Source organism: Boleophthalmus pectinirostris, unplaced genomic scaffold, assembly GCF_026225935.1.
Source record: "Boleophthalmus pectinirostris isolate CB_2022bp ecotype Guang Dong unplaced genomic scaffold, ASM2622593v1 HiC_scaffold_14, whole genome shotgun sequence".
NCBI classification, from domain to species: Eukaryota; Metazoa; Chordata; class Actinopteri; order Gobiiformes; family Gobiidae; genus Boleophthalmus; species Boleophthalmus pectinirostris.
In genome coordinates this window covers 9655409-9679344 of record NW_026571047.1, presented here as the reverse complement: position 1 = coordinate 9679344, position 23936 = coordinate 9655409, and the positions used below count along the sequence as shown (strand labels likewise).

General features: G+C 36.3%; 1 protein-coding gene across 1 annotated transcript in view; it reads right to left on the bottom strand.

Moving 5' to 3' along the window:
- antxr1c (ANTXR cell adhesion molecule 1c) overlaps positions 1–23936 on the bottom strand; it is a 48695-nt gene that overhangs the window by 5701 nt on the left and 19058 nt on the right. Inside the window, exons 9-17 of the mRNA XM_055150353.1 lie at positions 21125–21185; positions 18805–18903; positions 17741–17810; positions 10361–10439; positions 7407–7502; positions 6433–6471; positions 6180–6281; positions 5926–6093; positions 3019–3099 (exon numbers count right to left, since the gene is read on the bottom strand). Of these exons, the coding sequence (XP_055006328.1) occupies positions 3019–3099; positions 5926–6093; positions 6180–6281; positions 6433–6471; positions 7407–7502; positions 10361–10439; positions 17741–17810; positions 18805–18903; positions 21125–21185 (795 nt within the window). The remainder of the gene's footprint in view (positions 1–3018; positions 3100–5925; positions 6094–6179; positions 6282–6432; positions 6472–7406; positions 7503–10360; positions 10440–17740; positions 17811–18804; positions 18904–21124; positions 21186–23936) is intronic.

The following is a 23936-nucleotide window of genomic DNA, read 5'->3' as shown; positions in this document are numbered from 1 at the left end:
TCCAATCAGGATATCAGCTCAACCGATATCATGGAATGCATAACCACACATTTTTCAGCATCAGTGCAAATATTCAATACCAGTATCAGTAGTGAATAAATAAATGTTTGTTTATTAATTGTTCAGCGTGGTGTCACTTTTAAATAAAATGCATTATTTGTTTTTATATTAGGAATAGTTATATGTTGTAGGAGAAAGAAACTAATGAAAATACATTTTACACTTTTTCTCAGTAAATTGTTAGTAGTACACAGTAATCATTATTTGAACTACAGTTTAGTTTTGTCACGATACAAACATTTTAAACTTGAATTCAATACTAAGGGAAAGACTTGATACTCAATACCAATTCTGAAACCAAAATGATAATATAAAACACTCTTTATTTAGACAATAGAATGTGATTTTCAACATTAAATCCTAGTACTTTTAAAACTTTTTAAAAATTGGTAATACTTTTCTTTTATATTACCATGTGGTCTTATATCTATAGGTTCCATAATGGTCCATGGGTGTGTATGTGCGCTTATACTTGTTCTGATACAGCTCCAGGTCATTCTAAAGCTATTCAGGAAAGGTTAATTTCTGTCCTGTGAATTTAACTTTTCTAGCATTGATACCTGCTCAAATTAGTTTTTTATTTTCAATACTAGTTTAAGTATCAATTAGTATCAGATTTTCAATATTTTTGACAATGCTACTAAAGTTTTATCTAAAGTCTAAAACTCACTGGCCTTGGAGATGAGTGTGGGAATACATGTGTTCAGACTTGGTGAACAAATCCCCCTTTTTATGTAGTATCTTTATAGCATTCCTTCTTAACCAGAGCTATAAGGAACTGTATGTGTGCCTATAGAGTTTAAGAGCACAGCAGACACCGCAGACAGAATGGAAGCTAATGTTTGTGGTGGTGTCTGTATGTAAAATGCATCACTTTCTAAGGCGCTAAGCTGTTGTTGATTTAAGTTAATTTTGTATCGTTTTGTGTATATAGTGAAATTACACATTGGCGTTTGTAATGATTAAGAATAATGATCCAAACACAAGCAAGAATGGTTACAAATTCAGCATTGAAACTAGGCCAACTGTGATGGAGATATACTGTGTGTTTAGATTCATGTTTTGGCTCGTATTCAGGTGGAGACTGAAGCCCTGGAGACTTTAGACAGGAAATGTAACTTTTCAGGTAAAATGCAGGTTGAATAATGTTTATTTAGCCTCTTTGAAACAAAACTTCAAACCCCCCTCCCTCATGGGACCATGAGATGTTTCTGCTGCCGGGTAACTAAACCACAAATGATGATGGGCGACATTGCTGCAGTGGGAAAAGAAGTCCAATGAGCATGCTCTTAGTCATGACAAAGTTTGCTGCCAGAACTGAAAGCTGTGAAATACATTTAACAGAGAAGGTAATCCACTCACTACAAGACACTGTGAAAGCCAAACCATAGACCTAAACTTAAAGGTGCACAATGTCACTTTCCTGGTGGCATAACCTTGGTGCTTCTCAATGCAGACATCAGTGTTTTCACTGAAATGTTCCACAGTATGACACTAAACAAACCCATCTTGTATATATTCAATTGCAGGTGTTTTTATTGCTCATATACGTTGAAAAACATGCACTCTTACTGTGTGTGGGTTCTGACATAGGACCATCAACTTATCTCCACGGAGACAGACAAATTTAATGCCATACTGTGAATCATTCCAGGCAAAGCAATACCATGATAATGGAGACAAGCAAGTTGTGATCTTCCTCCAGAAAAGTTACATAGTGCACTTTTATCCTTTAACCACGCCCTTAATATTTTTCCTAAACTGACTAATCACAGCTAAGCATTCTTTCGGGGCCAAATGTCTAGCACCAGCCATCTCAGATTGGGGGCCATCTCGCATTGATAGCCTGATGTGAAAAAATTAACTTTGAACTGTTAGAAAATACAACATTCACACTGAATGAGAGCTTGTTAGTAACTGTAGTTCTTGATTTAGCAACATACACGTTGTATGAATTTCTATCTATCTCTAATAAAAATGGGTGTGGTCTTTAAACCTAAAACACGTGTGTGCAGTATGGGTCAGAGCTAGCAACAGAACACATAAAAACTGACATATCAAGCTGTGAGGATGTGTCTCCCTGCTTTCTTTTCACTTTATGGCATCTAATGTAGAGCATGTGTCCACTTTGGCTTGATGTGATGAACATTAGCCAAAAGAAATGCTAGCTAGCTCATAACATCACGACCCAGAGAAGCATGCAGAGGAGACAAGGGCAAGTGTGATCTGTGACTAGAAACACAAATCTGGACACAATAATGGGTTTATGAGAGCGTTTCTTCCCTTGAGGCATATTTTCTCACTCACACCCAAAACCTAATACATCATAGCCACATTTCCTTTGCAATAAACCTACGATTTATTTTCTGTCTACCCAAGCACTATGACGAAAGGGCAAGAAAAGATACAGCATTTGCAGAAAAAGTAGTTTTGAAAGAAGAATTTGACACATGTTTTTGTTTATTGGTATATGTTATGAAATCATTCTAAAACTCAAGATTAGGTCTGCAAGTGACTAATCAGAATATTTGTGTCAAATTAACTGTTGAAATGTTCTTTTCATAATCGGATTATGATCACTGTAATCGGAGAACAGACTGTACAACAGACGCAACAGACAAAAGACTTTTTATAACAATGGCATTATTAAAGGGCCCATTAAGCTATTTTCTGATCCATCAAAATATATTTATTTAGACCATATTTCAGCGCATATTTGGTAAAAAATTGTTGAAATATTTGTTTCACTGATCCAACAAAATTTTAAAAAATTGCCTAAATATGCAGGATTTGTGTGTTAAACATGTGTGAATGAGGAAACTACCCTAGAACACAGATTAAACAGCCAAATATGGGCCATTTCAATTCTAGATTGTGGACATTTTTATGCAGTACTCTCCCAGTAAATAAAATGTATCATTGGATTTCCATAACAGCATATGACATAGCATTACTCACATGATCTCCAGGTTGAGGCCTCATCAAAGACACTTGGTCATAACCGCGACGGAACAGAGCCCAGATGGCGTCCAGTTTACCCTGAACAAGAGGAAACAAATAATCATTACACAATAACACAGAATTAGAATGTGAACATCTCATCTCAATTTATTTCCTCTTTCTAAATATTCTCCTTATTCTATTCAAGTGACCAATCTTGTGTTTTGCTATTGACCAATTTGGGATAAACAAATATTCTGAAAGTCAGTGGGTCTTTCTTAAAATAAAGAGAGAAAAGTGGAACTGTCTGATGACTTGTACTTTTAGTCAAACTTACATGGATGTGGGTGTATTATGCAGATTTTACAATAATATGGTCAATGGCATTAAACCTTAAATTCCTAAAATGTACAATAGTGTAGTATAGTTGATACTGCAAACAATGTCCCTCCAAGAGTAGGCCTTTTTGTATTTATCAATCTTTTGTGTGCATTATTATGAAATCATAATGTTATTTTTTTGTGACGATTTATGAAAAAAAAAAAGAAAAAGAAATATGTAACCCTCAAGTTAAAGGTGAACTGTGTAACATTTCTGATGGATGGTACACGACCTGCTTGTTTTGCCTTGAATGTTCCATAATATGACTTTGAACTTATATATCTTGCAGTTCTTCCATCAGCTTTAAAAATACCTTTAAAAAATCATCACCTCTCCACAGATCTGGCCTGTGTGACTATGAGTGCTGTCACCTTCTTGTCTCCATGGAAATAGACACGTTTAATGCTATCCTTCGGAACATTTATTTTTATTTATTTATTTATTTATTTGAAAAGGGACAATGCACATTAATCAACATCAAAACAATGTAAATGTGCCCGAGTTAGCTGATAAGAGCTAATTTGCATCGCTAGTCCCTTTGCCAGATGCCAAAAAGGCATCCTAAAAGAAAATACACTTAAAAGTTACACATCAAAAATTACACAAATGTACAATAAGATTGCAAAAATACAATAAAAGTTTTAGTGTTCACACATTTGCATTTCTAAAAGCCACTTTTTAGCATTCTTTTTAAAAGCAGAGAATGAGGGAGATGTTCTGATGGCTTCAGGCACAGAGTTCCACTGATGGGACGCTCTGATGGAGAAAACACACTGACCAAATACAGTTTTTCTATAAGGAATAATGCAATCTTCCCTCACTGCTCCTCTGGTCACTCTACCCTCACTAGATCTGAAATTAACAAAGTAATTCAGCGAAGGGGGAGCCGAGCCATGTTTAATCTTGTACATTAGACAGATATTTTTAAATTTAATAAGATTGCCCCAGGTCATTCCAAGCAAAGCAATAACATCCATGGAGACAAACAAGAGGTAGACTCTCCATCAGAAATGTTAAATAGTGCATCTTTAAACACCCTCAAGAAAAAATATGCTATAAAAATGCCATATTGTGGAACATTCTAGGCAAACCAACAGTCCGTTCAGTATTACACCAGTATCATGACACATAATGTATTCATCGTATACACAGTGACACATGCATGACCCTCTTCCTCTCATGTATACTTACTGGCTGCCCTGCTAACTGTACTACACTGTCCTTCTCCTTCATACTGCACATACTGTTTCCATAGCAGTGAGTAGCCCTACTGTACACTCCTGAATACTGCCTATGTTGTCACAAAGGGCTTCATTGTGTCATAAAACAACAAACAGGACTGACGCCAGATCTAATACCTTTAATTATGTTCCAGAATATATTATGGGGCTCTGTTGGATTTGGGGTTTATGCAACTAATTAGGCTGCATAAATATGTCCACAACAGCCTTTAGTCTTCCCTGCTGAGTAGTGAAATTGTTGCGCCGTCTTTACTGAACTTCCAACTGGGTTTTCCAGACTCCTTTGTGGGTTAACACCTCAAAAATTTAAGACTATCAGAGCAGCAATGCAAGAATGTACAGCAGTAAACGTCTACTATAAAGAGGATTGTGTAACAAAGTAGTTACAAAACCACTGCTTACTTCTAGGATCACTTCATTTATACGGAGTTTTGCATGGTCAATGTTGATACCGATTGTTTGAGAGCCTGAGCAACCAGTAGCCGATGACTGTTGAGTATTTTGGGCCTGATATTTAGGAGTTTTGATTATTTTCCAAATGCTTTGAAATGACTACAAACTAAATTACTACTACTAAGTCACTATGCACTCCTCTAATATTAGGCAAAAAAGGCAAAGTCAAATAGTCAGTAGTAGTCCTGTGCCACCACACTAATGTAATCTTTTTTTTCCCTTTTGTACCAGAATGACTAAGCAATGCTGCCGGATTCTACATATATTACCAAATAAGAAAATAAAATTGGAGAATTGAGTTAGTATAGAACAGTGGGTATATATCAGTTGCAGTGAACAGGAGTTGATCGGCAAAATGGCGATTAAGGATTGCTTAATCACTCCAAATACAACACTGAGAGGATAAAAGAGAAGGGGAAACAACTATAACATGGTTAAAAGTTCTGAAATGCCGATTTTGCATAAAAGGTCTGCTTTAAATCCTTGTATGACATGATATTTAGTAGTTTCTAAATAAATAAAAGTGAAATTTTATAACAAATTACTGACAAAACTTTGACCAAGATCCTTTGCTTTCTTTTATTCTAGCCAACAAAACGTTATGATTATCACTTTTGTTGAGTCATATTAAGCAATTCCCTATTCATTCAAGAATACAACAAAAAAAGGTAATATTTCAATGTGGTCTTCTCCCCTCAATTCCACAGTATCTCTCATAAATCAAACTATGGCCATCATTCACATTCCTGCATGTAGAAGTATTTAAATATTTACAAATGCATGCTAACTGAAACCCATGACCCAGACCCTCTTGCAAATGGCAGCACGTCATGGTGCTTATAGTGCTCACCCGGATAGGCGTGTACCACTTCCGGCTCTGCGGTGGCTTCTTGCTGTGAGGTTTCTTGGGTTTGGGCTCGTAGGGTTCATACTCCTGCTCGGGCATCTTCACCACAGCGTTCTTGGGTTTCTCCAACTTGGCCCCTTCCTCTGTGGAGCCCTTCCCTCCCCAGCGCACCTACAGACAGCCAAAACCACAAGATTATAGGCTTGAGTAGAATAATGATCCATGGATGTGGTATGGACAGACAGGTTATACTTCACCTCCATTCTCTTGATCCCTCCGATGCCTCTGCCGCCGTAATATGAGGCGTCCACGGTCGGCCATTTTTTCTTGGGGAGGCCGTCGTCATCGTCATCGGATTCCTATAATAAAAGTGATACATGTACAGACATAAGAAGCTTTAATGGCTCGTAAGATTTAGGTAGGTAGTATTTTGTGGTACGTACTGTACATGTAGAATTACAGTGTAAATTTAAATATAAAAAGTGAAGTAATTCAGTAGTGTTAACTTACAGGCTCAGGAGGGGGTGGAGGAGGTGGCTCTTTGATCACCTGTACAGAATCACAAAAAATGGAAATACAATTAGGATAGGTGCAAAACACTCATATAACATTCAAGCTAGAGCGAAAATAATACTCAAAAAAGAGTAGTTATGTCTATGTACTACATAACTATGAATTGTAGTTATATTTACTGAATTACAAGTTTGGTTACACCATTAAATATGTTTCTCTTTGATACAATGAATAATATGATTTCATACATAGCGTGTGTTCACAATCTAGAAATAAACTAGGACTAGAATTGGATCAAACCAAGTCTACATCAGGACTAAACTGGACTCAAACCCGGAGCAAACTAGTACAAAGGTGAATGCTATTTAAATGGGTGGTCCCTGATATTTTTCATCAAATTAACTTAAATTTGTTTTGCCCCGGTACACTTTAAAAGCAGCTCTTAGGCTTAAAATGAAAACATTAAATGCTGTCTGCTGTCTGCAATCTAATAATAGAGAACCAGGAAGTGCGCTGTTTGTGTTATAAGCAAAAGTGTGACGACAAAACTCCTTTCTGGCCCGGAGAGTCTTGTAAAGCGATTTTAAACTATAACAAACTAAGATGCAAGGAAATTAGTTTGAACTTCTGTTTTTCACATTTTTCAGACAGCAAAAACCATCAGCTATGGCGTCTTGAAGTCAAAACACTATCCCTAGATAACATATAGTTTTAATTTAACCCCAAACAAAAAAGTTGAAAAAAGGCTGCATAATATTTCATAATTCCGTGCTACACAAACATAAAATGCCACTTCAATCGAATAACTTCATGACATTGCACATACATAGAAAGCCTAACAACTTTTACCGAACTTCAGAAGAATATTCAAAAGCAGCTCGGGCTTCATTTTTCATCTTTGAGTACTCATTGGCCCCGCGGACGCAGTTTGAGTAATGGTAACACGAGTGGCTGCGTAAAGAGCTCCTTACCACAGTACAGCACAGGGGCCAGAACCACCACATGAAGAGAAGAGCCAGTAACAAGAACAGCACCAGCAGCGTGATCAGAAGGATGGTCCCGTCAAACTACACAAACACACACAAACACACAAACACATGGCATACGCGTTAGAATGGAGACACCAAAACATATGCGATTCTGCGCTGATTTGACAAACAGCTTTTTTTTCCTGGTGACACTGGTTGATATAAGTTCTCTGATCTCAATAAGTCAAACATGGCTCCTATTACAGACTGCAGAGGAGAATCACATGTGGTTTCTATCTAGATTGTAGTGGAGTTATTTCAACGCAAAAGTGGGGTTGGTGTTAAAGAAGACATATTGTGCTTTTGTCTGCTATACAGGAGCACTCTATGACACATTAGACTCTTTTAAATTACAATATTGATCTAAAATGACTTAATAAAGAAACAAATCAGCCAGGTTCTGGTTCAATACTGTGGTGCTGTTTTCATTTTTAATTTGAGTTAAAATGGCTATGCAACGCTAGCCAGGCTGGTGCCACCTACTGCCTCCGCTCAATTTCATTTCTCTCCAGCGACTAGGTCAGGAATCAAAATACAATAGACAGTTCGCAAAAACCCCAGAAGTTGCAAGTCCGGGCACCAGCCAATCAGCGAAAAGTCATATATCCAGTGTTGTCAACGAATCACGAGATCGAGGACTTAAAGCTGGAATAAAGAGAATGTTATTTTATTTGAATTTTATCAAGGGGAAAGACATTATTGCCCTTCTTCCCATGGGATTTGGGAAAAGCTTAATATACCAGTTAGCAGTGCATTACATACGTGACTACCAAAAAGCAATGATTGGTTAAATGATAAAAAGTACATGCCTACCATCGAGGGAACAAATTGTAACACTGCGAGGTCAGATGGTTTGTACGAAGCGAAATAAAGTAAAACCGAATGATGAATCAGGCTAATGCGACGCTGCCCAAAACAGAGATTTAAGTACTGTAACAATTGAGCAATGGGCATGTATGGGGGGTAAGGGAAAGCAGCTTTTCTGGAGTAATGGCATCTTAAATGTAAAAGAATAAAGATTACTTAAACATGTATGAATCACTCTAACTTAAAAAGAAAACAGGTTGCTTAAAAGTTCATATGTCTCTTTTAAAAATGACCTAATTGTGATGTTTACTTTGGAAGTACACTACCATTTTCATAGCTTTAGTTAAGTATTTGAAATAGCTAAATTAGTTTAAATATGACAAAGTAAAGTAGATTTTTTTTTTTTCGGTAAGTAGTATTAGTAAAACCATTATATGCATCAATATTATAAGTTGTGGTAACACCCAATGATATTTTAGGATTTTTGTTTAGTATTGTAAAGTAAGTAGTATTTTTTAATTATAGAAGACCACAGACACATTTATTTATTTGTAACAGAAGCATCAACAGTATTAGTTTAGAAATGTAACTTTTAGTAGCCTTGTGTAAACTATAATATAATATATATAATATAATAATATGAGAACTTCACTCATTAATGCCAGTAACACTGCTGGTGGATCCATTCCTAAGTGTCTATACTTTACGGTTTAGCTTAGTGAATTTAGTGACTTGAAGCAGCTAATTGTCTGCAGTGTGTCTAATTAAGCTTATATCTGTGACCACACCACAGCTGTTTGGATTTACAGTTTTGTCACGCCGATGATGTCACTCGCGCTGAGGAAAAGCAGCTTCAAAGTGCTCATTTCTGTCGGGGAGAGTGGAAATGTGCCATGGCTCTGTTCCATATGCTCCAACACGCCTGCTTTATTTTACCCAATCACTTTAAATACTCTTAAATTGCAATCTGTTTAATCTCGGTTTGAGGGAGCTAAGCTTGGCCCAATACAGAGGTGGGCATATAGATTTACAGTATAGTTTTACATGTTAGTCCTAAAGCTAACTCAGTGGTCTATGCTTGGTCATGAACTTGTTGCTTTGACTCTTTGTCCCACATGAGGGGGTTGGGAGGCCATTTTGGATTGGACAGCTTGCACAAAAGAGGTAATGATAACCTAAATGCTTAGCTACTTTCTAGAACTTGCAGGCCAGAAAGAAAAAAACAATGGTATTGATTGCAAGGAGTTACTATACATCTAGAAGTGGCAAGCATCAATTTAGGAAAAAAGTCCTATCACACATTTCTAAAAATATGCTTTTTAAGTAACTGAACAATGTATCACTTGTATCCATTATTCACTTTTGTGATAAAAATGACAATACATTTGCTATTATTACTGACAAATTTAACTCAAGCACTCCCCCTTAAAGGTATGCAAGTTTGTTATTAATTTTGGTTGTTTTTATTACACTGGGAAATTTACAAAAATACGGTTCCTTCTTAGAGTGGGCTTACTTCTCCATAAACCTGACTCTTATTTGGCCTGGAGGGGTCCTTTCTTGCTTATTTGCATGGCAATACTGTTCCTTTGGTTATAATCTTCTAGCCTGATTTATCAGCCGGTTTCACTTTGTGGAAACCGTCTGACCTTGCAGCGTTAGGATTCGTTTGCTCGACGGTAGGTATTTATTTAACCAATTTGCTGATAGGTTGCTGTGTGACCTACAACTTCTGGGGTTCTTGCAAACTGTCTAGTGTATTCCGATTCCTGACCTAGTTGCTGGAGAAAAATGAAATTGAGCAGAAGCACTAGATGGGAGCAGCCTGACTTATAATCTTCCACAGTATAGTATAAAATGTATCTATCCTCATGGAGAATATTCTGAAATATGATTTTAACTTTCTATTTCTTTTTTTCATGCAGGTGACTTGCCACCTATAGAAAGTTACAGTACCATTATTAACTTACCCACAGACTAAAAACAGAATGTATCTGTCCATAGTAAAATGCAAACAGTTCTCCTCATCCTACATGTGTTTTGATCTAAAAAAACTTGCTCTTTAGTCTAATAATCCAAAAAGTACTTACACATTCCGTTGTGTTGATGTGCACGTTGCTACTGATGAAGGACAGGCCGTCGTTCATGCTCACCTGCAGATAGATCACCCTGCCAACACACACACAAAAAACAAACTTAAATCTGTCCAATATCCAGTGACATCATGCTATTATGTGCTAATTAGTGTGAAGAACTTCCCGGTAGACACTTAGTAAACCTGGATGAAGTCACTGCTAATGCTAAATAATTCTGCAGAACCAAAGAACCTCAGAGCCATGGCGGGGTTCATTAGCAGTCAAATGTAACGTGAACCAACAGAAAACCAACAGAGATCTCCAGGGATTTGGTCTTGTAAGAAGATACACAGATGTTAGGGAGAACTTAAGTAACTGCAAATTATTACTCTAAAACATGTAACTGTTTTGATTTGGATGATCGGAAGTGCTGGATATTTGATTATAATTTAAAATGAAAGCAGAACTGACACTGCTATGTTCATTACAAGTGCCAGGAATGTTCCACAACATGGCATTCAACTTACCTATCTTCACGTAATGTTTTTATAGGTATGTTATAAAAAAAATCCTTTCAAAAACATGAAAGGTCACTTCTCCACAGATGTGATTTGTAATTGGACCTGGTGCCACAATCTGTTTATCTCCACCAATAGAGATAATTCAATGTGTAATATCCAATGCAAAATGTTAATATTGCCCAGGAGAAAGTCTTTAATTTGATAAAAAAGCAATGAAAAAATTTAGATTTGTGTGCAAAAATATCAAAATATCTATATATCATATTGTTTAATGTGAAGATACAGTATCGATATTGTGGGCTGCTGTATCAATATATTGCCAAGAGTATTTTTTGGTTTATTTTACTAAATTATTTTCTTACAGAGCTACAGTTTTGTTGTTTGTTCAGAGGAAAGAAACTCGTTTATCCGTCACATTTGGCATTTACACTGTTTCAATGATTAAAATGGGTGTGTTTCATATTCACTTTGTACAAGATGTGGTTTAACTAAGACTTTTAGTATCACAACCATGATTTAGACTTTATTTTTTATTGAACTGTATCGAATCAATTTGAAATATATTGCATTGAATCGAAAGTGCACTGTATCGAGATATTTATTGTATCATGGCCTATGTATCGAGGTATGTATCATATTGGCAACTTCTTAACAATACCCAGCCTTATTTGTAGTTGTAATAAAAAAAAGGTCTTTCTTCAGTCATGGTTTCTGAAGTGACAAATTTTTACACCTGATGCCCTTCCAAAGTATTGCGGCCAGACAATATGAGTGAAGAAAGCTCAACCCTCGACTCATTCCACAAGACAAAACTCAAATCAAATAAAATATATGGAAGGTCAATGTGAGTTTATGTCCATTCATTAATTTGGTTTTGATATATCTTCTATCTTTGTGTTATGTGAAATATTAGCCATAAAATACAATCTCCTACTTAAGAGATTAAACTTGCAGAACATTGTCTTTATGTTCTTGGAAAACATCAGCTCAAAAAATGTGAAGAATTCCTTTGACCTTCTAGGACCTGTCTGAGCCCAGTTAAAGCTATTTGGGGTAAAGCAGGACTTATTGGGTAAAAGTCCAGGTGAGTGAGCGAATGAGCTTGGACAGATGGAAAACAGGCGCCTGGCCCGTGTGCGTGTCTGCTCTGACTGACAGGAGAGGAGGAGGAGGAGGAGCGGAAGAGGGGAGGAAGAACAAAGCTGGGTTAGTGGGTGAAGTGCATGTCTGGAAATAAACAGCTGGAGGTTGAGGTACAAAAGGAGGAGTTAAAATAAGAGTTAAATAGTGAGACTGGTAAATGTGGCATGAATTGAAGCTTAAAGGGTTAATTTTACACAATTTTCTATTTATTTTCTATGCTATAATGTTGTTTCCACATCAAAACATAGCTGGAGTTGTGTTTTGTTTCAGTCACACATGTGTAACACATAAATCCTGCATATTTAGGCTGAGTTCATTTTTTTCCAACTTGTTATGCCATGTGTTAATGCAGCAAGTGCTCCACTGTGCTTTTAAACTCCATACACCTTCCCTATAATCATTTGGATGGTTTCAGACATGGGATTGCCAATCTTTACAATCTCAACAAAAGTTAGAAGGTAGCTGTTAAAAACTACCACTACATCATGACACCAGAAGGTGGAACTAAACATTTTGAAGTTTGGAGATGTAGACAGACTAATAGTATAAGATTACTCAAACAAGTGTGAATGAAACAAAAAACAACTGTTTTTGATGCGGTAACATGACCTAAAGCTCACAAGAGTCAATTTTGAGAAATATAGAACCTTTAAACTTTAAACCTTGCATATTACAGATTTTAATGTTTTTGTAATTTACTTGTGGCAAATATGTATCATAGTTTTCAATCAGTCAAGTGACAGGAGAATAAAAAAAATACTGAAAAAGACCTATGAACTGACAAACTAATACAAGAATCATATTTCAGAACATGTTTGTACAAATGTAAACAACAGGGTTAACAGTTTTTTATCCAAAATAAGACATTTAAGAAGATATTTTGATGCTACTTCAAAAAATATCAGCCTTTGCGATCAGCGTTGGTAGTAACGTGCTATAAACGTAACGAATTACTGTAATACACAGTAATGTAAGGTATTACAGGGAAATCTTTTTTATATTTTACTCGGTAACGCACGTTACAATGCTTTTTAACATGGACTGAAGTGGGTTTTTCTTCATACAAATTTGGTGAAATATTATACACTGGTGATTTTATTCAGAGCATGCAATAATTTACTACCACGTAATATTCAAAGCTTATTCAAAATGAGAGAGAGAACTTATAATTTTAGAGGGTATGGAAATTTCAAATTGCCTAATGTACGAACTACTTGTAAAAGTTTCTGTGTGTCTGTATGTGGTGTAAAACTCTGGAACAGACTGGATACACATCTCAAGCAATGCCAAAATATCCATAAATTCAAGCTGTTATATACACATATGGTTTGGTCACAGTATATGGAGAGTGGGTCATAATATTAGAAAAATACAGCCTCTGTAGCGCTGGTTTATGTTTGTTGTTTTCTTAGCATTGCTGGTATGTGCTGTCCATTACATTACATTTCTTACCATTGCTGGTATGTGCTGTCCATTGTATTACTTGTATTTGTTGTTTCTTACCATTGTCTGTTTCCTTAACTTTACCATTGTTGGTGCACTTATGATAAACTACCAAGCTATAACAGTGACTCTTGTCTGCACTTGTAAATAGTTCATATAGTTTAATTCAAAATGTCTGAAAAACGCAAAATAAGATCATTGTGTTACATTATGAAGAGTAGGGGTGGGATTAAATAAGTTTTCTTCTTCCCACTCCTTTTTGGGCAAAATAGTAATAATAATAGTTATTAGTAGTTTTTGTTATTATTTTCATTTCTATTATGATTTCACTTATGCCATATGTTCCATTGTATATAAATGTAAATCTTTACTTGCCCAAAATAAATGCATTAAAAAAAAATAAATAAATGCCAGAGATGGTTTAGTCCTGGTTTAGATCTGGTTTAGACCTAGTTTAGTCCTGGTTTAGTCCTGGTTTAGACCTAGTTTAGTCCTGGTTCAGCTCTGGTTTAGTCCTGGTTTAGACCTGGTTTAGCTGTGGTTTAGTCTTGGATCAGTCCTGGTTTAGTCCTGGTTCAGTCCATATATGGCGCAAAAGTTCAGCATTTTTGCAGTTATTTTGGTGAGAGTAACTTCAAAGTAATGCAATAGTAATGTAATGCCTTACATTTTAAATGCAGTAATGCTGTAATGCAACAAATTACTTTGAAGTAATAAATAATGCGTTACAGTTTTAAAGTAACTTGCTCAACAGTGTTTGCGATTAGGTAATTGCGTCTCATCAAATTTCAATTGCGATTACTCTTGCAGCTCTACAGCAGTCACAGCTTTGTCTTCCTTTTCTAACAAAACTTTACCAAAGCTGATTCAACATCCTATAGTGAGTCACATCGCGTCTTTATTAGCCTCCCTTTGAATAAGTAAGCTAACTATTTCACTATTTTCTCTCTACCCCGCGGAGCACATGTGGCCGTCTGCGCAGTTGAAAGCCCAGACGCACTAACACAAGTCTTTGATCACTGTGAGTGGACGAGCTGAAAGCCACACAGGCAAATAAAAGGCGACCAGGAAGAAAGAGGAGGAGGAGGGAGGGGCGAGGGGGAGTCTGGAAAACAAGCAGAGGTTCAATACAGCCACCGTGGCACCACAAATAAGGCAAAGGTGGGGTGGTGATGATAAGATAAGAAAGCCTTTAATGTTGGCGCAAAATAGTAGTTAGGCTAGTCACAATAAGTAGGCTACTGTATGAACTTAGGTTTGATAAATTATAGATCTGAGTACCTTTTCTTTGCAGCGGTTCAGAATGTATCATTATTTATTTGTAGTACAATAAAGGCACTATACTAAAAAGAAGAACAAATTTTAAAGGGCCCATATTATGATATTATGCTATTTTCAGACCTATGTTATAATCTTGTTTCCTTGTCAAAAATATATCTGGAGTTGTGTTTTGTTTCATGTTTAACACACAATCCCTGCATATTTGGGCTGCGTTCATCTCTCAAAGAGAAAGCACTCTGTTCCACCTTGTGATGTCATGTGGTAATACAGGAAGTGCTCCATTGTGTTTTTAAACTCCAGACACCTTCACTAGAATCATTTGGATGATTTCAGCCCTGAAATTGCTTATCTCTACTCCAGAAGAAGTAAAAAGGTAGCTGTTAACTTGAAAACTACCACTACTGTACATCATGACATCACAAGGTGGAACATTTTGAGTTTTTGCGATATATGGCAAAAGGAGAAATTCAATTTGCCGACTGGACAAAAGTTTATTTAGAATACTTTTCGCAGCTCATCCAAGCTCCTCAGTTCTGGTCAAAATGCTGGTGGATACTTCCTTATATCTGCCTGAAGGGAGGAGCTAACTATAGTGAAACTACTCTGAAACTAACACACCTACTTGTTTACAGTTTCTGTTAGTTTGCGATAGACAGACTAATAATAAAGGATTACTCAAACGTGTTAATGAAACAAAACACAACTCCAGGTATGTTTTTGAAGAGGTTACAACATTTGAACATAATTTAAAGTAAACAGCTTGCAGTAGTGTAACGATATCCAAGTCTCATGATACGATATTGTCATGGTATGAAACTCACGGTATGATATTTATTGCAATATTTTGGGAAAGATCACAATATGGTTGGGAGGCTCACGATATTATAATATTATACATAATAACAAGACTGACATTATAAAATGCTCTGATCAGTCATTTGGTACAACATTTATTGTCATATTCTAGGGATGTAACAATATCCAAATCTCACAGTACAATATTATCACAATATGCATCTCACGGTACGATATTTATTGCGATATTTGGCTAATAATTAAAGATGGGACACTTTTTTGCTTGTAAAATACCTTGAAAAGATTTTGGTGTGAGTTATTACTTTCATAATCCCAAGAATTCAAGTAAAAAACATATTTCTTCATGTTGTCTGCGCTGAAATGAATCAAAGGATATGTAGTTCTCTATGTTTAGAAACTGTTGCTACTATGAAACAAGGCATTTAAGCAAAGGAACTTGTGATTCAATATATTATGACAACCCACAACATTATTGTGAGACTTTTGACGATACGATATCACAATATTTCAGTTATTATTACATCATTAGTTTGCACTGCAGTGATCCAAACTTAGCCTAGCTTATACTAGTATATTACGAGCATCCTAATTATTCACCGCAATGAATACTAGTAGTAGTAACTAAGCTATAGAATAATGTGAATATGGGAGTTAAATAACAAGACAAAATGTACCCTATATTTGATGACCAATCTCTCAGGTAATCAAAATGAAATTTACAGTTTGAATCATTAATCTGTGAGAAAATATTTCCTGTGAAAGATTGAACTGAGAGATGACAGCCAGTGAAAATATTATCTGGGTTTATGAGTCTGATGGCTGATTGAACTGAAGGAATTTTGATCATAGACACTGTCACCAAAGCAAACAGTGTTAAAGATGAGGGATGTGTGCTGTCAGGGCATTTGTACACAGACACTTATTTTTTTTTCTTATCAGACAAAATCTGGTCTCTAATGGCTTATTTTTGTTTTTGCTAAAGCTAGGGTTACATCAGGTTATTAGGCTAGCACAAGTATACAAATTCTGGTTCATGTTACATTCATTTGTAAGTAATTTAACTGCATTACAGACAATGTTTATTTAAAACTGATTCCACGCTTGTACAAATGTGAATTTTGGGTTTGGTCCATTTTGATTTCATTACGTACTGACCGAGAAAACATTCCGATTTTTTTTTGGTTTATTTTACTTATTAATACGGTGGTTAAAGCCCCAGTATATAACTTTTACCCCAAAAAATAGACTAAAAGAAATGTATGTTTGTTCAGTTTGGTTGTTTTTATTGAGCAAACTTTCATCTCCACAAACCTGACTCTTATTATTTCATAGTATGTAACACTTATCTTTCTCCATGTATAATGTTCCGAAGTATAGCTTTAACAATGTAATTTCTTTGAATCATGCATGCTAATGTGCTACTTCCAGAAATTTACACATTGTACCTTTAACTACATTTTTGAATAACTTTTTTCAAATTGTGTCTAAGTCTAAGAAATTAACACAGATGTAGAACTATACATTTGTTGCTTTTGACTTCACAATAACAGAAAATATTTGCAATTAGTTAGTGTGGCAGTACATACCAAACTTTCAACCATGAGTGAGGAACTATGTCCACTTACTTCCTACTCTCAAAGTGATGTTGAACCCTTAAAGGCAGGTCACAGGCTGTTGCTTTCATATTTATCTCACTCAACAAAATTCCTTTCTACATTTTTTACATCACAAATATCAGTTTTTATATCATACTTCATGACGTAAAAGAGTAAAATCCTGAAGTAGAAGAAATAAAAGTCACACACAGGCCATGTATTTCGTCGCATTGTTACTCAGACGGCGACATAATGCATAATATGACATGTAAACCCTCATAACAACCTATAATTGTTTTCACTGTTGCAAGCTTTACCCGTGCGTGTATTGGCACTGCTATACAGCCCTCTATATTCCGCTAAGCTTCAGTGGGATAAGGACCAGAGGAATGTGGCCTCCGATAGGGCTCATAAAAGCTGCTAATGTATGGCAGGCTTCTTATAAGGGCTCAACCACACATGGGAGGGAACAGTACATGTGCTTCTGAGGGCAAAAACGTGAGCAAGAATACATGTGGACACTAATGCTGAATTATAAGCGGTTATGTGTCAGGTCGGAGTGGAAAGAGGATCAACAAGATGGAAAAAATACATACTTTCCAACTTCATCGATGACAGGAGCCGGGCAGAGTAAGAAAGTGTCCTCTACGCTGGCTGGTTTCTCATCTATAACGCAAATAGTGAAGAGAGTGATTCTTAGGAAGCTCAGTTTGAAGTAATATCTGATTGATACTTTGCAGCTGATGTCATTAACATTCCCTGGGGGGTGTGAAGCTAACTGTAGGCTCTGCTCTGTCTGAGACTGTGTTAGAGTTTAGTCTGAGTTTTGTTTTAACACAATCTGACCACAAAGAACTGACTTAGTTGGAACTACAAGTGAGCTGATTTGTGCTGTTAAACAAATCTCTCTCAAATAAGATTACAGTCACAAACTAGCCAGCATTAGCATTATAAAAGTACATGTAGAACACCCCCAGCGTGATGTCACTGCAAAGTATCAATACCAACACACCACCAACACACATTCCAGATGAATTGACAAAAAGGCCAAAATATGAACTGACAAACTAATACAAGAGTCATATTTCAACGTGTTTGAACAGACCTAACTAAACAGATTTTGGTACTTCAAAAAATATCAGCGTTTCTGCCATCTTAGTTGTAAACCGACCATAAGATAAGAAAACATACTAGTACATCTATACTAGTGTCAACATGCATTTGAAGGAAGGCGAACTCTGGAAGCTTCTATTTTGATATTTCCATGGGTTTGTAGTTTTATTTGTAGACTATATTGTCCCCATAGGAAAATTTCACAGCAGTATTTGACCCTTTTTTCAACCAGTGCCACAGGGTAACCTATCAGGAGCAGTGCCCCAGGGACCTATATCCAAATATTGATCAAGGATTTTGGTCATGAGGTTACCCTACAGCAGGATTTTGGGTTGATTGATGGGGGATAACAGAGAACTCAAAAGAAACCCATTCAGACACAGGGAGAACACGCAAACTCCTCACAGAAAGACCCCAGCCACGTGATACAATATTCATATCTTGTTGCTATTTTCATGTTTATCATCCATAACATGACAATAACTGGCTTAACTGATGTAATATAATCTTTTTCATAAGAGAGTCATGGATATCTAATACGACTCACTGATTGTGACCGTGTCGTTGACTTTGAAGCTGCAGAGGACCTGATCGATGTTCCTGGCATGGAGGAAGCCGTTCCCCCTCACCACCACCTGGAACGACTCTGAACACAAAACAGGCACACACAATAATTAATATTCAACTAGTATAGTATAGCATATGGGAACATTTTATGGTCAGATTGAAATTTAGCAAATATTGAAAAAAAAAAAAAAGACAAAGAAAAAAAAAAGATAAGAGGTGGATTCCTATTCTTTTAATACACTAATAAATACATTTTCCCATCAATGGATTTCAGAGCGTGAAAAATAGCATAGTTGCCCTAGCAGTTAATAATTTTAAAAAAAATCTGTATTTGCAATTGTGAAATTTCCTCAAAAGAATAGACAGGACGTTCCAATGAAGTTACAAGTTTCCTCAAAAGAATAGACAGGAAGTTCAAATACATTAATTGTTAATGATGTTTCAGATCCAGAATACACAGTTCATCAATACTGGTCTGGTCACCGGCCAATCAGAGACTTGCATGGTCTGTCTGTATCAAAACAAATAAGGCTGCTCATGGGAGATCACAGTCAGGCAAAAGTATACATTGAGAATACATTGCTGCAGATATTCATGATACTATATAAATATAATAAATACTATATTATACAGGATAAGTAAAACAAATTAAAAATGATATTTTCTGAAACACTTCCAAAAATAAAGTGATACAAATTCTACAACTAAATAAAGAAAAATGCAAACCCAACTTGCCCAAAGATGGCTGGAGTTAGTGGATTATGTTCACATGTGGCTCTTTTACAGCCTGTCAAAAGTTTATAAAACATAACATTACGCTTCACTGGTTTGCAAAAATCCAATTGAACGCAAATGACTTTTTAACAACAGGCCTGCAGATGTTCATTCAAAGGGTTCTTGTTTTGCCCAAACTATTGAATCAACTTTAATGAAGTCATGTTGCTTTGACTAATTATACTCATTATTTTGGCAGAGACGAATCAGATTGCGTCTACAGCCGATCCCACCCTTCCTCTCCTCTTATGGTCAGTCAATTTAACAACTGTCTTTAAAGGGCATGTGCACCCAAAAATGTGCCTCACCCCACAGAAATATTGCTCTTGTGGTCAAAATATGTCCAACAATGTGTGATTATCAGGGCGTGTTTGCATGCTAGTTGTTGTGAGCATTACTGTGACGCCAAAACTGTTCTGGTCTCACTTGTAAACTTATCTCTGTGAATACATGCATCACGAATTTCGAACTTCGGGTCATTGCGCAGTGCATACTGGGAAGGATTCCCGAGAAAGTGAGCATCAAAACGCCATGTTTGGTTTCCTGGTGGGGTAGTCTTTTGAACCATATCACTTTTGTTTCTGGTTCTGATATTGTCATATGTTTGTTTTGGGATTCAGACATCGTAATTGGGTGGTTGTTGGATGTCCTAACAGAGGAAAACGGTTTGAGAAATGGGCTTCGGAAGTTTGCGAACTCCATAAATTCAAATGGGTATCAGATCTATGCTACAAAATGTTCGCTGCAAACTCAGGATGATTTCTTAGTCAGCCAAAGGTTACCTTTTTCGTCCTTCCTGTGTATAAGTAATGCCCATCACCTTCGCCTTTCACTATTATTCAGTTCTGTTGGGAAGGGAAACTGTCTGAACGGAGGTTTGCAGTCACACAAATCTGAGTTTGCAAACTTCCGAAGCCCATTTCTCAAGCTGTTTTCAGTTGTTAGGACATCCAATAATCACACAATTACGATGTCCCGAATCCCAAAACTAAAATATGACAATATCAGAACCAGAACCAAAAGCAATATGCTTCAAAAGATTAGAAAAGACTGGCTTTTTCAATAGACACATCCCACTGGGAAATCAAACATGGCGGTTTGATGCTCCTTCCCAGTATGCATTGCGCAATAACCGGAAGTCCGAAATTCATGATGCATGTATAAGTAGGATGCTCGGAATGCATAAGGTAAGTGATGAACAACTCTGGACCACTGAAAACCTATTACTCAAGTTTTCAAGACACTAAAAGTCAGGTACAGCACCTTTAACTCCTCTTATGGTCAGTCAATTTAACAGCTGTCTCTAAAATGATTCCCACCACGCTTTCTGTCCCTGTAGATTTCCTATGAGTGACCCGTATACCCATGTGGAGGTCTTCTCGGGCTGGAATTGCCATTACTGTAGTGTGGAGTGAGAGATGGGGTCCAGTAATGAAATTAACACAGTCCAAAGTTTAGGGGAGGCTGCCATTGCTCGGGATGACTCACAAGGGACCCGTTGAAGTGTGGTCTCTTGAGCTGCTTACCTCCTGCACACACGCTGGAAGGTTCGGCGGCCAAAATCTCTATGCAGGATTTCTTAATGATCTGAAAACACACACAGAAAATTAGGAAAAGTTTGACAGTAAAGGCAAAACTGCTTCAAGAGGAACTATCAGAGGTGGGTATTTGTTTGTTAAATTGACTTGAGTAAGATTTTTTTTAAGAAATTGTACTTTTCGGAGTACTTTTCTAGCAGCATACTTTTACTCCTTTGTGGGTATTATTTTATAACAGTATTTTTAACAGAATTCTTTCTTGAATAAATGTTTTAGTTACTCATCCCACTGTGGGTAAGTCTACATGTGACAAAAGATTTATGTTGACAATATGAAATGATTGGAACATTCAAATATTATTTAGTGTTTCTTAATTTTTGTGTCTGTCCTTTGAAAATGCCAGATTTTGTGCATTATTTAATATTTTGTCCTTCAAATTACATTCTCTTCAAATCATAAAGTTGACTACTAGCTACTTGAGTAATATTATTTTGAAGGTACTCTTACTTAAGTACAATTTTTGACTACTCTACAAACTGTGGATAATATGGAATTTTCTGGTGGAGTAAGTATTATGGAGACAAGGAGGTGATGTCACATGGACATTACAAATCAGATCTGTGGAGAAGTGACCACCACTCACAGTAAAAAAATATGTGTTTTTCAAGGTACACTAGTGGTTAAACGTTTTAGAACACCACACTGTTGACCAAAACATATTCTAAACTTTTGATTTATGAAAGTGTCCACCTTTGGCAGATACAACAACTGATTCTTTTTTACACTAGAAAGCAAATATTCTTCAGAAAGTTCTTCTCAAGTCTGTTGCAGTTCCCATAAATCTGTGGCACCTGTAGGCTGTTTGGTTTTCACTCTTCTGTCCAGTTCATCCAAAACCAGCTCAATGGGGTTTAAGTCTGCAGACTGTGTTGGCAGCTCCATGTTTTCAAGCTTACAAACTTGTTTTTTTTCCTGAGGTATTTTTGGCAGAGCTTGGACTTGTGTTTTGTATCTTTTATCTTTTTTTTTTTTACCTCTGGCTGTTCAGTTCTTACCTCTGTAACATTTCAAGCTCTTCATTGGACTTGCACGACTTGAATTGCAATAAATAACTGGAAAAATATGAGTGTTCTAAAACTTCTGACCGGTACTGTATTAGTATTGTCACATAAAATTGAAAACTCAATACCACAATGATAGTTAAAACACTCTATTTAGACAGAAGAGTGCAATCTTCCACATTAAATCATAATACTTTCTTTTATATTTCCATGCTGTCCATGGACGTGTACTAGTCTATTTGTTCTTACCTTTGCTCTGATACTGCTCAAGATCATTCTAAAGCTATTCAGGAAAGGTTCATTTCTGTTCTATGAATGTGACTTTTTTAGTATCGATACTTGAAAAATTAGATTATATCTAGTTTTAGTATTATTTAGGATTTTCACAACTCTACAAGGTAATTTGAACAATAAAATCACCTGCAATTGAATAACATTTAAGATAAGTTTCTCTAAAAATAGTGGTAAAAAAGTAGTTGGAATGGATTGATCCTCAGCTAGTTTACAGTTACAGTTTAACACAGAATACCACTAGCTGCCAAAAAGTTTGCAAAGTCTCATTATACATAGTGCCAAACCTTATTTAAAAGGTTTGAAAAATAAACCTACCAAACAAAAAGAAGTGTGTCTGGTTTTATATAGTACAGTACAGAAGGAACAATAGGATCAGCCTGCCAAAGTTTTACTGCTTAGCCTTTTCAGACCACTCTTTGTGAACCCTTGGGTGCTTATGTGACATAATCCTGGTAGATCAGCAGTTTCCGAACTACTCAGCTCATCTGGCAACCATCAACATGCCACGTACAAGAGTCACTTACATCACCTTTATTCACCATTCAAATGCCCAATTTGAACCAGTCTTAAAGCTGCACTGTGTAACTTTTCTGGTGGAGGTTCCGTTACCTGCTTGTCTCCATGGAGATGTTAGCACTTTCCCTTGAATGTTTCATAGTGTGACATTAAACATATTCATCTAGCAGTTATTCATTACGAGTGTTTCTATTGCATAAAAAACATAATTCCTTCTGTGAATAGGAGCGACTTTCCACAGATCTGAACTGTATTGTAGTGTAGTGCTGTAACCTTCTTGTCTCCCTTGTGACAGAACGAGACAAGCTGTGGAACATTCTAGACAAAGCAATAACATTTGGAAATAAGGAGGTAGCGCACCCTCCTCCAGAAAAGTTACACAGTGCATCTTTAAAGGGGCTGTATACTGTACCTGTTTTTTTTTACGTAATAAATTAGAAATATTGTTTTGCTCCAGTACAGATATATTGTGTAAGTAACTCCTAGGGTCAAAATGAGACTGCTGTGTGTTGTCTGTATCTAGTTATAAAGTGTTTTCATCTTCTGTTGACTAGAAAATGTGCTTGTTGTTAGCATTACTGTGATGCTCTGGCCTCTGAAAGTTGTCAAAGGGGACGCTACAAATGTGTTAGTAAGTGAGGAATAGGTTTGGACCACTACAGTTGTTGAACTAGTTGTTTTTCAGTTTTTAAAATTTGAGTTAAGAGTTAAAAGTTTTATTATGCCATACTGTGGAATATATAGCCAAAGGAACAAAGGTTTTCTATGAAAACAAGCAGTTCGAGGTAAAAAAAAGTAAAAATTTTGAGTTAATAATTTATTATTAGTAATAATAATAAACAAAAAAGTTTATTTTTGGCTAAAAAGTTGCATGCTACAGCTAAGTAAGTTTAAGTTTATGTTTAAGTAAAAATCAGGAACAGCACTTT